This window comes from Phoxinus phoxinus (assembly GCF_949152265.1).
Source record: "Phoxinus phoxinus genome assembly, chromosome: 20".
Lineage (NCBI taxonomy): Eukaryota > Metazoa > Chordata > Actinopteri > Cypriniformes > Leuciscidae > Phoxinus > Phoxinus phoxinus.
The window spans coordinates 23,538,690-23,554,252 of record NC_136895.1 but is presented as its reverse complement, the minus strand read 5'-3'; the positions used below and the strand labels follow the sequence as shown (position 1 = coordinate 23,554,252).

General features: G+C 35.2%; 2 protein-coding genes and 1 long non-coding RNA gene across 3 annotated transcripts in view; 1 reads left to right on the top strand and 2 right to left on the bottom strand.

Annotated features, from left to right (window-relative positions):
• The window catches only part of LOC306988958 (titin-like), a 41,417-nt gene extending 37,047 nt beyond the window's left edge, over positions 1-4,370 (top strand). The window contains exons 5-7 of the mRNA XM_079594205.1: positions 91-420; positions 2,926-3,037; positions 3,547-4,370. Of these exons, the coding sequence (XP_079450331.1) occupies positions 91-420; positions 2,926-3,020 (425 nt within the window). The 3' untranslated portion in view covers positions 3,021-3,037; positions 3,547-4,370. The remainder of the gene's footprint in view (positions 1-90; positions 421-2,925; positions 3,038-3,546) is intronic.
• A 2,745-nt stretch (positions 4,371-7,115) lies between these two features.
• On the bottom strand, positions 7,116-9,785 carry LOC306988979. Its single transcript, XR_013795533.1, has 5 exons — positions 9,533-9,785; positions 8,804-8,858; positions 8,651-8,709; positions 8,472-8,568; positions 7,116-8,286 (listed from the first exon to the last, which is right to left on the bottom strand). It is a non-coding gene; the product is annotated as an uncharacterized lncRNA (long non-coding RNA).
• Positions 9,786-10,215: 430 nt separating this feature from the next.
• Positions 10,216-15,072, bottom strand: LOC306988967 (uncharacterized protein). The gene is made up of 4 exons (XM_079594220.1): positions 14,860-15,072; positions 13,622-13,945; positions 13,072-13,347; positions 10,216-12,988 (listed from the first exon to the last, which is right to left on the bottom strand). The coding sequence occupies exons 1-4, from the start codon at positions 14,906-14,908 to the stop codon at positions 12,831-12,833; spliced, it is 807 nt and encodes a 268-aa protein (XP_079450346.1). The 5' UTR covers positions 14,909-15,072; the 3' UTR covers positions 10,216-12,830.
• Between the last annotated feature and the right edge of the window lie 491 nt (positions 15,073-15,563).

Here is a 15,563-nt window from a genome sequence, read left to right as displayed (position 1 = left end):
AATTCAACTAAATAATGTTTTATTTTTAATTTTATTTTATTTGTGTAGCACAAACATGTTTTGTAAATGAATGAAATCACTGTTTTCCAGGTGTGTTTAGTTTTGATGGAGTGAAGAAAATGCCAGTGATGGAGGGAGATTCTGTCACTCTACAAACTCGCATTACTAATATAGCAGGAGATGATCAGATCGAGTGGACGTTTGGACCTCAAAACACTTCTATAGTAAAAACTGACAGAGAGAATCAAGTTCTAGTATATAATGAATATGATGTGAGATTTACAGACAAACTTCATCTGAATATTCAAACTGGAGATCTCACCATCAGCAACACCAAGACTGAAATATCAGGACTTTATCAAATAAAGATCATCAAAAGCACATATTCCTTACAGAGGAGCTTCAACATTGTTGTCGGAGGTAAGTGCTTTAAGTCTTTCAGATGCAAGGTCTCATTTGTGCTTTGTGAACAATACATATTTTGTGGAATTATCACAAATTTAGTATTTTACACCATAGTGCTGATGGTTATAGTGTGTGTTAGATCAGACACATTCACACTAATGTCTGTCTTTATCATTACAGTATCAGATCTACACTCAGGTTATATAGTGCTGATGTTTATAGTGTGTGTTATAGATCAGACACATTCACACTAATGTGTGTCTTTATCATTACAGTATCAGATCTACACTCAGGTTATATAGTGCTGATGTTTATAGTGTGTGTTATAGATCAGACACATTCACAATGTCTGTCTTTATCATTACAGTATCAGATCTACACTCAGGTTATATAGTGCTGATGTTTATAGTGTGTGTTATAGATCAGACACATTCACACTAATGTCTGTCTTTATCATTAGAGTATCAGATCTACACTCAGGTTATATAGTACTGATGTTTATAGTGTGTGTTATAGATCAGACACATTCACACTAATGTCTTTATCGTTACAGTATCAGATCTACACTCAGGTTATATAGTGCTGATGTTTATAGTGTGTGTTATAGATCAGACACATTCACACTAATGTCTGTCTTTATCATTACAGTATCAGATCTACACTCAGGTTATATAGTGCTGATGTTTATAGTGTGTGTTATAGATCAGACACATTCACACTAATGTCTGTCTTTATCATTAGAGTATCAGATCTACACTCAGGTTATATAGTACTGATGTTTATAGTGTGTGTTATAGATCAGACACATTCACACCAATGTCTTTATCGTTACAGTATCAGATCTACACTCAGGTTATATAGTGCTGATGTTTATAGTGTGTGTTATAGATCAGACACATTCACACTAATGTCTTTATCGTTACAGTATCAGATCTACACTCAGGTTATATAGTGCTGATGTTTATAGTGTGTGTTATAGATCAGACACATTCACACTAATGTCTTTATCGTTACAGTATCAGATCTACACTCAGGTTATATAGTGCTGATGTTTATAGTGTGTGTTATAGATCAGACACATTCACACTAATGTCTTTATCGTTACAGTATCAGATCTACACTCAGGTTATATAGTGCTGATGTTTATAGTGTGTGTTATAGATCAGACACATTCACACTAATGTCTGTCTTTATCATTAGAGTATCAGATCTACACTCAGGTTATATAGTACTGATGTTTATAGTGTGTGTTATAGATCAGACACATTCACACTAATGTCTGTCTTTATCGTTACAGTATCAGATCTACACTCAGGTTATATAGTACTGATGTTTATAGTGTGTGTTATAGATCAGACACATTCACACTAATGTCTTTATCGTTACAGTATCAGATCTACACTCAGGTTATATAGTGCTGATGTTTATAGTGTGTGTTATAGATCAGACACATTCACACTAATGTCTGTCTTTATCATTAGAGTATCAGATCTACACTCAGGTTATATAGTACTGATGTTTATAGTGTGTGTTATAGATCAGACACATTCACACCAATGTCTTTATCGTTACAGTATCAGATCTACACTCAGGTTATATAGTGCTGATGTTTATAGTGTGTGTTATGGATCAGACACATTCACACTAATGTCTTTATCGTTACAGTATCAGATCTACACTCAGGTTATATAGTGCTGATGTTTATAGTGTGTGTTATAGATCAGACACATTCACACTAATGTCTGTCTTTATCGTTACAGTATCAGATCTACACTCAGGTTATATAGTACTGATGTTTATAGTGTGTGTTATAGATCAGACACATTCACACTAATGTCTTTATCGTTACAGTATCAGATCTACACTCAGGTTATATAGTGCTGATGTTTATAGTGTGTGTTATAGATCAGACACATTCACACTAATGTCTGTCTTTATCATTACAGTATCATATCTACACTCAGGTTATATAGTGCTGATGTTTATAGTGTGTGTTATAGATCAGACACATTCACACTAATGTCTGTCTTTATCATTACAGTATCATATCTACACTCAGGTTATATAGTGCTGATGTTTATAGTGTGTGTTATAGATCAGACACATTCACACACTAATATCTGTCTTTATCATTACAGTATCAGATCTACACTCAGGTTATATAGTGCTGATGTTTATAGTGTGTGTTATAGATCAGACACATTCACACTAATGTCTGTCTTTATCATTACAGTATCAGATCTTCACTCAGGTTATATAGTGCTGATGTTTATAGTGTGTGTTATAGATCAGACTCATTCACACTAATGTCTGTCTTTATCATTACAGTATCAGATCTTCACTCAGGTTATATAGTGCTGATGTTTATAGTGTGTGTTATAGATCAGACACATTCACATACTAATATCTGTCTTTATCATTACAGTATCAGATCTACACTCAGGTTATATAGTGCTGATGTTTATAGTGTGTGTTATAGATCAGACTCATTCACACTAATGTCTGTCTTTATCATTACAGTATCAGATCGGTCAGGTTCTGTATCAGGAATATCTGGTGCCAGTGTTGGTCTGATGGTTTGGGCTGTAACCGTTTTTTTACTGCAAGAAGTATAAGTAACCAAGTCAAAGACGTAAGTATTGCATACAAACAACTTGACAAAGAAACAGCATTAATACAGAAATATTAAATACAGCGCTGTTTTACTTTAGACAGAAAATTCCAACCTTACCATTAACACGAATAAAGATGATCTGATCCTCTTTTGATCAAAGAACAATTCTGCTGGATATTTGAGCCATTTAATATTTAGAACCCTATTGATTGGAAACCATTGATTGTTTAATTTAACAAATTGTTATTAACTCCTGAGCCAGTGATCAAAAATACCTTTTTTGTCAATTCAATCTAACTGTCAGTGCTCTCCATTAAATTAGCATCATATCAGAAATAAAAGACTATTCTCCACAGTGTGTAATACATTATGGTATACAGGCTAATAAACTTCAACAAGTGCAATGCACGGGGACATATAGCTAATATTATTATCATCATTATTATCAACACTATTATTTATTCATTACTATTAAAAATTTTTAACTTGGTGTTTTTACTGTGAATATTTCTGTGTTTTTATAACAGGTTTCAGTGAAGATGAAGTGAATCAAACTCAGGATCAGGACGAATAATGAGGAGAATCAACCTGTAATAATCTATAACAATGTAAACATGCTTTGCATGACATACTGATCAGTGTAGATATATTTAATAATTTTCTTGTATTACCCTAAATGTTTTGTTTTTTTAATCGTCAATGTCTGAAATGAGTGTAATGAAACTAAAAAACGAGAACTTCCCCAACTTTCTAGGTTGAACTTTCTCTAAATTTCAAGAGGTAAACTTGCAATTGTGGTAAAAAACAAAAAAACAAACAAGGAAACAAGCTTCCAGTTAAAAGACATCTTTAACTCGCGTTTCTGGTACAATATCCATATACAAAAGTATGGTATCAGTGTTTTCTGACCTTTTTGCTCCCTGGTCAGATGTGAATCTGAAATCTTGAAATATGAGCTGAATTCTAAGTGATTATTTGAGACCCATGTGGACACGAGTACAGATATACTGCTGTCTTATATGATCTTACTGAACTGATTCATATGTCAAACTCTTTTTAAAATGAATCAAATATAAAAGAAAATATGACTACTGTTTGTTGCCTGGAATTCCTATTCTTGTCTTAAATCTGAATCCTTCTCATTTATAGTTTTTCTGAATCACATTTGTAAAGCTCATATCATGAATAATCTGAAACTGCGTTCCTTCTTAGTGTAATCTTACGATTAGTTGCATGGGGATTTGTGACTGATCTTATAGGTGTAAAGTGTAATTTCTGTTCCATTAGTATGTTCATACATGGATCTATGAGCAAATACACAATAAAGCCACTGGATAAAACTAAGACTATTATATGGTGTCAGAGTGAACAGGGTGGATGGATTGCAAGTTGCTAAAATTGACCAAGGCAAAAAGAAAGATGATCAAAAATGTCTTATATGAGTTGGTCTTTTACCTTTAAAAAAAAAAAAAAACTAAATATAGGACCAGAAATGATGAATAAAGACAAGCAGTCAAGAGATGCATCAATTTAATAACATTTTTACTGAAGAATAGTTTGCAGTTTGATCAGCAGAAGTCAGTTTCAACACTCAGCGAGGAGTTCATAGGCCGCTCTGCCGTACACACTTATTACAGCAGCAATTACACTCTCACACAGGTCACTAAACTACATCATCACGACAGTCGACAGATTGAATGATTCTGATTGGTTAAGGCACAGATAAACAGAAAATGTCCACATATGGGCTGAGTCAGAAGAATATCTCCATCGATTATCTGGATGACAGATGGTCATTTTACCTCCCTTGCGTGACAGTAGTTCACCTCAGAACATCCTGTAACAAAAGAGTGCTGACAAACACACACACACACACACACACACACACACACACACACACACACACACACACACACACACACACACAGGCTCCAAACCACCCAGAAGAAAACAACATAAACAGAACAAAACAGCATGAATCATTTTCTTCAACCGTTTGAGGTAAATCCATCATATGGATTTATGCCTAACTCAGGTTGATTTCATGAAACATGACAGGGTCGACAGAGCAAAACGGGAGAGAAAAACTCATCAGCCAATCAAAAGACTCCTTCAGTCGGCTCGCCTCCGTGTGGTGCGCGTGCCGCGTGGCTGTGTACATTCTCACTGATGAGAGCAAAGAAGCTCAAGTACTGATGTCGTGGCTCAGTTTCGCATCCTTTTTTTATTCCTTAGCTTTTAATAACACAGCAAAACAGAATCCTGTGTTTATCAATTATTTCCATAGATACTCTATTTCAATAGCTAATGACAATTTTTAGACTTTACCTGCTTTTACCTTTGACTGACAGCTCTCGTTCTCCTAGAGATGCTGTTATTTTTCTTTCCAGAATGTTGCAGTGCTTGTTTGATTTGATCTACTGCTGATTTAGGCAATATGTCATGAATAATGCATTTGTCCATTTATCCAGTTTACCCACCCACGTGTCCACTCAACAGAAACATCATTGGGTCAGTCTGACACTATAACCTTAAATAAACTCAGATGACTCAAAAACTGAGCTGCTAGTCTAAAGCTTTCCGTGGAAACAATATTTTTTTTCTCATTTAACAGTAGCCTACTGGTTTGAGGGGGTATTTAGATTATGTACTCATTAAATGCATGCAAATAATCTGATCTGTTCTCTGATATATAATGTAGACTGCAGGTGGTCTCAGTTCTTGTGGTTATTTCAGCATCTTCTCTTCTCTGCGGTTACACACCGTGTCTATAGAGAACAACAGCATTAACCAAACATTTACAATCCTAACGAAATACACTGAATAAAGTGCAATTGAGAACTGACTTGATTCAAGTTTACACATTCATTATTTGTGTTGTTATTTTCACTTCTCATTTCATAATTTTTTTTTTTTTGTTTCCAATAGTCTAGACCACATCCTGTAGATGTTTGTATAAACTGACCCTTAATGTTTCATCATGTACATCAATACATGTATATAAGTTCGCACTTTGTATTTATTTCCTACTCTAGTGTTTAATTCATAACTTTGCATGACATGTTCTGCCTTCTTTCTTTTGAATGAAAATATATTGATATACGATACATTTTTTGGGGGGAGGGGATAACAGTGTTGTGCATTTTATTTTATAGTTTTTATAAGACTTTGATAAAAAAAAGTATTTATCATTTAGAAACATGAAACTACATTTAGTATTTTTAACTACACTGCATTCGGACATCGTTTTTTTATACAGGCCATGGGCGCTTGTCTTGCAGATGAAACGTATGGAGCCCCTACTGACTAAACATGATAACGTCTCTTTTGAAGAAAAAAAAATAAGAAGCTGATACCACGTTGCTTATAATTTCAGTAAAATGGATCGTCTGCCCCACTCACTTTCATTTTATTTTAAAAGGTCTTGTTTTTAAGGTCTTTAGCTTCTTCCTAAAATGTTAAAATAATATATAAAATATTATATAAATACTTGATTTTGTAATTCACTAATTTAAATTGTATCACAATTGTAGGAAAGACAAGTTTATTTATATAGTTTATTTATATAGCACATTTCTTACACAATGGTAATTCAAAGTGTTTTACATAATCATAAAATAATCACAACAAGTGCATAAGAAATAAGAATCACAATAAAAACACAAACAAAAGACACTGATTAAAATCTATTTAAATATATCAAAACAGTTCAGACAAAGAATTAAAAGAGGATGCATGTAAGAAACAGTGCAATCAGTCAGATGTGTTTAGTTTATGGTGCGTTCAAGTCCTCATGGGAAGTTCGTACACTCTTAGAAAGAATGTGTTAAAAATAACACAACCTGTGTTAAATTTTAACACATCCGTGGGTGAGCTCCAGGACTACTAGTTTTGTGTTAATTTTAACTCATTCACTGTGTTAATGAGTTTAACACACTAAATGAGTCAGAAAGGTTAACATAAAGATGTGTAAAAGATGTGTAAACATGTGTAACATTATGTGCTATCCTTGACCACTTAAAGTGGTGTTAAAAAAGGTATTTAAAATCCTAAACAAAGGTTAGCATTTGACAAAATAAATATAAAGTCTGTGGTTGATTTATCTCATTTATTATAATGAAATATCAACAATTAAATTCAATACAAAATAGAACAATACAATTTAAAGCAGTCAAAAAGAAAATGTCCAACATAGGACAAAACAGTTATTTTCACAATCTCATTAGTAACATGACACACAACCCCACCTTCAAAATAATTTCACTTATTTCCAAACATTTTGGGATTGATGTACATAGGTGGCCAAAAGTTTAGAAAATATTAAGCATTTAATGGTTTTGAAAATAGTATCTTTTGCTCACCAAATATTTAATTTGATACAAAAATACAGTAAAAAAAAAAAAAAAAAAGTAATATTGTGAAATATTATTGCACTGTAAAACAGCTGTTTTCTATTTGAATATATTCTAAAATGTAATTTAAAATGTATTCCTATGATGACAAAGCTGAATTTTCAGCATCATTATTACTCCAAGTCTCTAGTGTCACATGATCCTTTAGAAACCATGCTTGATGATTTGATGCTGAAGAAACATTTCTGATTATTATCAATGTCTGTACTCCTCCATCTTTTCAACTGCATAGGAAGTAATTATGCAGTATTTAAAAAAGCCAACCTTTGGGGATAAGCATATTTTGTCCACCTTTAGGAAAAAGTAAATGAACCTAAACATAAATGAACTTCTCCTGTTCAGATCTTAGTCTTGTGTAGCCAGATCTATCTCTAGACTCTAGGCTTTTCTTGACCAAGGACCGCCCAAGAGGACTGACATGTAACCAATCACAGTTCGTTTTGTTCTGCGTCATGTTTAGGAGCATGATAATATAATGTCGATGTCCCTACAACAACAGACTGGCTTGCATCTAATAAATTATTCATTTAAGAATGTTGAGCAAGTTTACTGCAACAATGGAGCTGCGGACATCACATACTTTTGAAAATCCAGCGTTTAGTTGATCCTGGTAAGCGTTCAATGTCACAGTTGTAAGCACAATGGCGTTCTTCTTCCAGGCCGGCCGATAAAGAACGCAACACACGTCTCCTGGACATCCTGTAGAATTCAACCAATCAGATCGCGACTTTGAAACTCCTGAAGGGTTTCCAGAAAAGTGTGACTTATGCATCAGTCACCTGTTCCCTGGATGCATGATTGTCCACAAACACAAATGTGCTCAGTTCTTCTTCAGAGAAGATCGCAGTTCCAACACTATATACAAATATAAGAGGGAAAGAGAGAGAGGAGAAAGTTACACAAGCATCACATTGTTTTTTAAACTCCATTATACTATAATTCAGAGTATATATTTGTAAGTAACACCCTTTTGTTAGCATATTCAAAAATGTCAGCTGAATTGTAAACTTAATTATGCCAGATTCAATTTTAATACTTACATTTCCTTAATTCTCTCCAAGAATGCTGAGATTCATAGACGTAAATACTGCAATCAAGGATTTAGCCAATTTCAACTTGTTTGCAGTGAAGGGATAGCTGTTTGAGACAAATACACAGTAAGATACACACAATAAATCCCCATGTGATGATCTTTATCTTTCCCTAAGTATTAACCCACCTGGTATGCTGAAATTATATTAGGCTAGGCACCTTCCTGGTCAGGTTGGACTCTTCGGCCTAATAATAGATCAAAATAATGCAAAAATATAAACTAAAGTTGTTTAGAATGCTTGATTTTATAAGAATTAATGATTTGTACTGCAAAGCTTACCTGATCTGGTGAGACTGAACAAAGAAAATGGTCCATCCTCTGATTGGTTCATTTGCTGTGTAATAAATAGTAGACATAATGCAAAAGTCACTTATTTGATATAAAGTTAGCAAATGTATATATTGTATGCTAAGTTACAACGTTAGCCTGCACAGCACCAGTGACACAAGAGCACTTATCACGTAACGTTATTGCTAATCATTTCAGCAAACTTTCAAATCCACTACGACTAAATTTTAGACATAATCAAATCAATAAAGAGTAGCGTTAGACCATTTTTAATACCCTACACCTTACAGGTAACGTAACATTTTGTTTATTGTAAATCGAGTACAATAGGCTAACGTTAACGTTACATAACTTACAGTTTAAAGGTTCGGTCACGTTTACTATTGCTTGGCGAAATTTTGAGTGCAAAATCCATTAATGTATTAAGGTATCTTCATTATCGGGAATTTCGTGTGAAAGTGAAAGAAATAATGTCGATTTTAAATTGGGGTCTCCATGCTAATTTGCAGCGTTGATCAAAACAAGGCTGCTTGGTTTACGTTAGCCTTGATTCAGCTAACGTTACACCGTAAGTTACTATTGACAATGGAAGTTTTTTTGCCCGCAAAATCTCGTCGTAACCTAGCTTTTAAACTAGTATTAAAATAACAATAGCAGAAAATATTGTTTTTGTAAATAAACATAGGTAACGTTACAAATATGAATTCAAGAACAGCTTACCTCAAGAATCTTGCTAGCATCACCGACGTGATTCGGCGCGAATTATCTCCTCCCTGGTAAAAAGTTGGTTTTCACGAACAGTTTTGATGCGAGGGGTAGTCGATAACGAAGTGATATCTTTATAAATGTTTTATTTTCAACAATACAGAAGTAAAAACAAATAGCTGCTGCCGTTAACAGACTATTATCTCCAACTGAACTGACTGGAACTGGATTCTGTTCACTCAGTCATTGGTTCAGTTCAACTAGCTAATTTAAATAACGGTCACGTTATAAAAAAATAATAACACATGAAGTGTGTAAGCACATCAGTCTACTCATATTGTGTTAAATGCTTTGAGTAAATACCCAAGTTGTGTTAATTTTAAACTACACATAGATATGTGTAAAATAGGTTATTATTTTCAACACATTTTTAGTTAATATTGACACAAAATGTGTAAATTAGAGTGTTACACATATTTTGTGTAATTTTTCAACACATTCCTTCTAAGAGTGTACACACGATGTGGGAAGTCGTGTTTACGACGGCCGGTGCGTTCAAGTCACTTTTCGGAGTAAGATGGCATAGTACTTTCTCTTTATTAATTACACAAAAATACAGCGAGGTTCTTAAACTCTAGTTCTAGAAAATGAAGAACAAAGATTTGCATATGGTGTGCTTTGTTTTTTTTAATGTTTTTAGTTAATTTATGAAGCCACTGCAAACTTTATCATTACGTATTACATTGTTATGGGGGTTGTCAGTCAGTAGCAAAAAGACCAGAGTGCAGGTGTTTTTTAAGTTGCTGTTTATAAAATTTGAGAAGAAGGTCTTTCTAGCTATGCCTAGTTCCACATTGAAAGCATGAAGTCTTTCTTTATAGATGTTTATAGATAGACTACTAGTTTCGTCTTCCACCACACACGCTCAGCTTTTCTGAACTTTCTTTTCATACTTTGAACTGCTGTTGTGATTTAAGGTGCTTTAGGTCTCCCAGTCTTCTGACTTTAACAGCAGCAAAGTCATCAGTAACATTCTTAAAGGGACAGTTCACCCAAAAATGAAAATCCTGTCATCATTTACTCCACCTCATATCGTTCCAAACCTGAACGACTTTCGTTCATCATTTGAAAATAAAGAGCTATTGTTAATAAAGAGCAGAAGCAGGGACTATGAGAGAAAGCCTAAGAAGCGATGGTGTCTGAAACTGAAATGTCTATCAGAAATAAAGGATGAGAACATAAGAGCAGACGACATACAACTCTTTCATAGCGTCCCCGACATGGAAGAGTGACAGCTTGATGTAGCAATCGACATTGTACAATGTGCGAGAAGTTGGCCGAAAGAACACAACAGGAATAGACACATAGGCCCTCTTTACATCTGCTATTAAGATGTGTTTTGGTCGATCGGATCATAAGTGGACAATGCTAAATAGAGGTGTAAACGGGGTCTAAAACGTCCACTTTTAGTGGTCGAATGCATTCGACAACAGCCACAAAAGACCACCTACTCTCCGTCTACTGACCTAATGAGTAAATATTATGGGAAGGGTGCTAAACTTAAAGAACCAAGTTTTGGTTTGAAGACGAAAAACATACGAAGCACAATGTCCTCACATCATTCCTGATTTCTAACACTCACACACTCACAACCTTCGGCATTCATTCTCGTGTTACGCAGCGCGTTTGAGCTTCTCAAAAACCAGTGAGGTTCATTCTCGTGTTACGCAGCGCGTTTGAGCTTCTCAAGAACCAATGAGGTTCATTCTCGTGTTACGCAGCACATTTGAGCTTCTCAAGAACCAATGAGGTTCATTCTCGTGTTACGCATCACGTTTGAGCTTCTCAAGAACCAGTGAGGTTTATACTCGTGTTACGCAGCACATTTGAGCTTCTGCAGGAAACAATGAGGTTCATACTCGTGTTACGCAGAACGTTTGAGCTTCTCAAGAACCAATGAGGTTTATTTTCGTGTTACCGCAGAATGTTTGAGCTTCTCAAGAACCAGTGAGGTTTATACTCGTGTTACGCAGCACGTTTGAGCTTCTGCAGGAAACAATGAGGTTCATTCCCGTGTTACGCAGAACGTTTGAGCTTCTCAAGAACCAATGAGGTTTATTCTCGTGTTACGCATCACGTTTGAGCTTCTGCAGGAAGCAATGAGGTTCATTCTCGTGTTACGCAGAACGTTTGAGCTTCTCAAGAACCAGTGAGGTTTATACTCGTGTTACGCAGCACGTTTGAGCTTCTGCAGGAAACAATGAGGTTCATTCTCGTGTTACGCAGCACATTTGAGCTTCTCAAGAACCAATGAGGTTCATTCTCGTGTTACGCATCACGTTTGATATTCTCAAGAACCAATGAGGTTCATTCTCGTGTTACCGCAGAACGTTTGAGCTTCTCAAGAACCAGTGAGGTTTATACTCGTGTTACGCAGCACATTTGAGCTTCTGCAGGAAACAATGAGGTTCATACTCGTGTTACGCAGAACGTTTGAGCTTCTCAAGAACCAATTAGGTTTATTTTCGTGTTACCGCAGAATGTTTGAGCTTCTCAACAACCAGTGAGGTTTATACTCGTGTTACGCAGCACGTTTGAGCTTCTGCAGGAAACAATGAGGTTCATTCCCGTGTTACGCAGAACGTTTGAGCTTCTCAAGAACCAATGAGGTTTATTCTCGTGTTACGCATCACGTTTGAGCTTCTGCAGGAAGCAATGAGGTTCATTCTCGTGTTACGCAGAACGTTTGAGCTTCTCAAGAACCAATGAGGTTTATTTTCGTGTTACCGCAGCACGTTTGAGCTTCTGCAGGAAACAATGAGGTTCATTCTCGTGTTACGCAGAACGTTTGAGCTTCTCAAGAACCAATGAGGTTTATTCTCGTGTTACCGCAGAACGTTTGAGCTTCTCAAAAACCAGTGAGGTTCATTCTCGTGTTACGCATCACGTTTGAGCTTCTGCAGGAAGCAATGAGGTTTCAATCTGTTCATCATATAAAGAAATCGTGACTTCCGAAAATTTGGACTAAACCGCTCAATTCACAAGGATTAGTTTTACATTCTCTTTATATATTTTTTTATTAAGAGTCAAAGTGGTAGTTGTGTAGACTGTCAATGAAGGAACAGAAAGCTCTCAGATTTAATTAAAATATCTTCAACAAAAGTCTTACGGTTTGGAACGACATGAGGGTGAGTCAGGGCTGGATTTACCTCACATTGAGACATAATAAATGTCATTAATTTATAAAGTAAAAAAACAATATTATTTCTCCTCAGTGTAATTGATAGTTTAACATTCTTGTTTACAATATGGTTCATCGGTGTCTGATGCTGATGTTTGTTCTCTCCACTCTTGTTCTGGATTTGATGTCATAAACCAGGACAACAATGGCTACCACAGCAGCCACGCCCATCAGAGCAGTGACGACCAATCGGATCACAGCTTCAGTGGTGTCAAAACAAAGGTTGCAGTCTGAGGAAAGACAATAAAAAAGTAGTAAACAGCTAACTAAATAACACTGCAGAAAAAAAACTCTAACATCACTCCAGACCTACCTGACCTCAACCAATTGAGATCACTGATGTGTTTGGTCTGGTTGCTGATGGGATTGTTGATCACACAGCTGTAGGTGTTGTTATCCTGATATCCCACCTCCAGAGGTAGAGAGAGACTGATGCTGAGATCAGACACACTGATGCTGGACAATACACTGATTCCTTTGTACCAGGAGAGAGTCACATGACTCACATTCAACACTGAACACAGCAATGAACATTTTGATAAAGGATTTTGTGTACAGTAACTAGAGATGTCAGGAATGGGCAGATGATCTGGAAAACACAATAAATAAATGACAGTAAGTTAAGAGGGATGCTTTGTTAAACGTTGATTTAACGTTTACTGAGTCAGAGTTTATTATAATGTCAGTCAGTGAGTGCAATGAGTGTACAAAGAGCATTGCTGATACCGTCATCATGTTCACTCCTATCCATGTATAATAGATAGAAATGTAACATAGAATTACACTGAGACAGTACCAGGAACTAACATGAACACGAAAAGACTGGAAAATGCACTCTACAAAATAGGTATAAATCTACTCACGATAAACGGTAACATTGTAAATCGCGGCTGGATCCTTAGTTCCGATGCTTTGTTTATAAACTCCACTGTGTTCATGCCCGATGTTTGCGATGGTGAGAGATCCAGTGTGATTATCCAACTGGAGTCTGCCTATGAATTTCCAATCATCACTATAATCTGTAGAGTAGATACCATTCATTTCCTTGATTCTGGCAATGCGCATGGTTCCAAATCTCCACTCGATCTGGTCATATCCCTGTATGTCAATGATCGATTCTAGAGTGACAGAATCCCCCACCGTCACTGGCACTGTCTTCATCACATTTGACTCAGCAACAAGCACACCTGAAGAACAATGTTAAATAATGTAATTAAATATATAAAATATGGCAACACTTTACAATAACATCTTATTTGTTGACATTGCAATGCATTATGTGTCATGAATTAACAACAAACAATAATTACAGCATATTTTAATCATGGTTAATGTTGATTTATAAAGTACTGTTGTTCATTGTTAAATATGTTTATGTCACTGTTAATTTATACAACTTTAATGTATTAGTATAGCCTACATGTATACAGTAGGCCTAACCTATAGGTTATATATATCTACCTATAGATTAATAAATGCTAATTATCTTTCTTTTTCAGGAAATGACACCATATTACCTTGACTAATGTTAACAAATTTAACCTTACTAATACCAAAAATGGAAATCCACTGACTTAAAAAAATATAAAAATTCAATGGCATGAGAACAAGAGGTATTACATATTCACATTATCCCATTAACATTAGCTTCCAGGGAATTAAAGAAACAATCAATACATAACAAAAAAAGAAATAATAAATAGAAAAATTACATAAAATCCAGTGCTTTAAAAAAAAAAAGTGTTTTTTTCCCCTAATAGATTTATATAATTTAGTCATTTTTAAAATATGACATTTTTTGTATTGAGCCCACTTCTTTTTATAGGCTATGGTATTTTCATAATAAAAACAAAAATAACTGTAGGATATGTTGTTCTTTACATTCCAAATTGTCATTCTGAGTATGAAAACCACATATAAAATACACAAATGTCTATCATACACTTCAGTGTTCTACTAATAAAAGTTTCTAAATCTTTCTTGAGTAAATACAATGGAAAAAAATATACAAAATAGTTTATTTTTCTAGCGCACAAAATTCAAATCCACGGACTTAAACATCATGTGTGTGGGTTTCAGTGACGTCATAGGCTGTACTTACCAACCAGATGAAAAAAACACAAGCAGAAGAAAATAAACGCGTGGATCATTTTCTCCAACCGTTTGAGATAAATCCCTATAGCCTGCAGCCGATTTCGACGAAATGTGTCATTAAATACAATCTGTAGAAGAATACCTCGAAATTCTCGAAATACGATCTGTAGATAATTTGAGTCAAACAGAGAAACTCCCCCCCTCTGCGCGCCTCCGTGAATAATATGCGTGAGAACGCGCTCAGTTTTGTGTACAAGAACGCGCTCAGTTTAGCAGCTCAGCTCTATGGTGTAGCTTTTCGGTTGTTTATAATGTTGCCTTCAACCAGTCTGCGTTCCTCAAGATAATGATGCTCTTGACTGATCTTTACTGCAGCTTTTACATTTTTAGACTAGATTAACTGTTCTGAGAACTTAATTTTTAGACTTTGTCATTCACCATTTTTGTATTAACGCTTTACACATCATATCAAAGCAGCTTCACAGAAAAAAAAGCATGTGTCTACATTATAACTTAGAGTGATCTGTTATCAGTGTTGACTGTGTCAGAAATGTGCATATACAAATTGAGCCCTGAACATTATCAGGAAGGCTATTCTAGAGTTTAGGAGCAAAACCCTCTCCCTCCTTTAGTGGAGTTAGGTAACCAAATGAATTAAGTCGATAGTTGATCGGTTAAGGAACACTCCGACTTTTTGGGACTTTAGCTTAT

Coding starts and splice junctions, on each gene's coding strand:
- LOC306988967 (XM_079594220.1), bottom strand. CDS start 14,908: ATGATCCACGCGTTTATTTTCTTCTGCTTGTGTTTTTTTCATCTGGTT. Junction 13,946..14,859: donor GTGTTTTTTTCATCTGGTTG/GTAAGTACAGCC, acceptor ATTGTTCTTCAG/GTGTGCTTGTTGCTGAGTCA. Junction 12,989..13,071: donor TCTCAATTGGTTGAGGTCAG/GTAGGTCTGGAG, acceptor GTCTTTCCTCAG/ACTGCAACCTTTGTTTTGAC.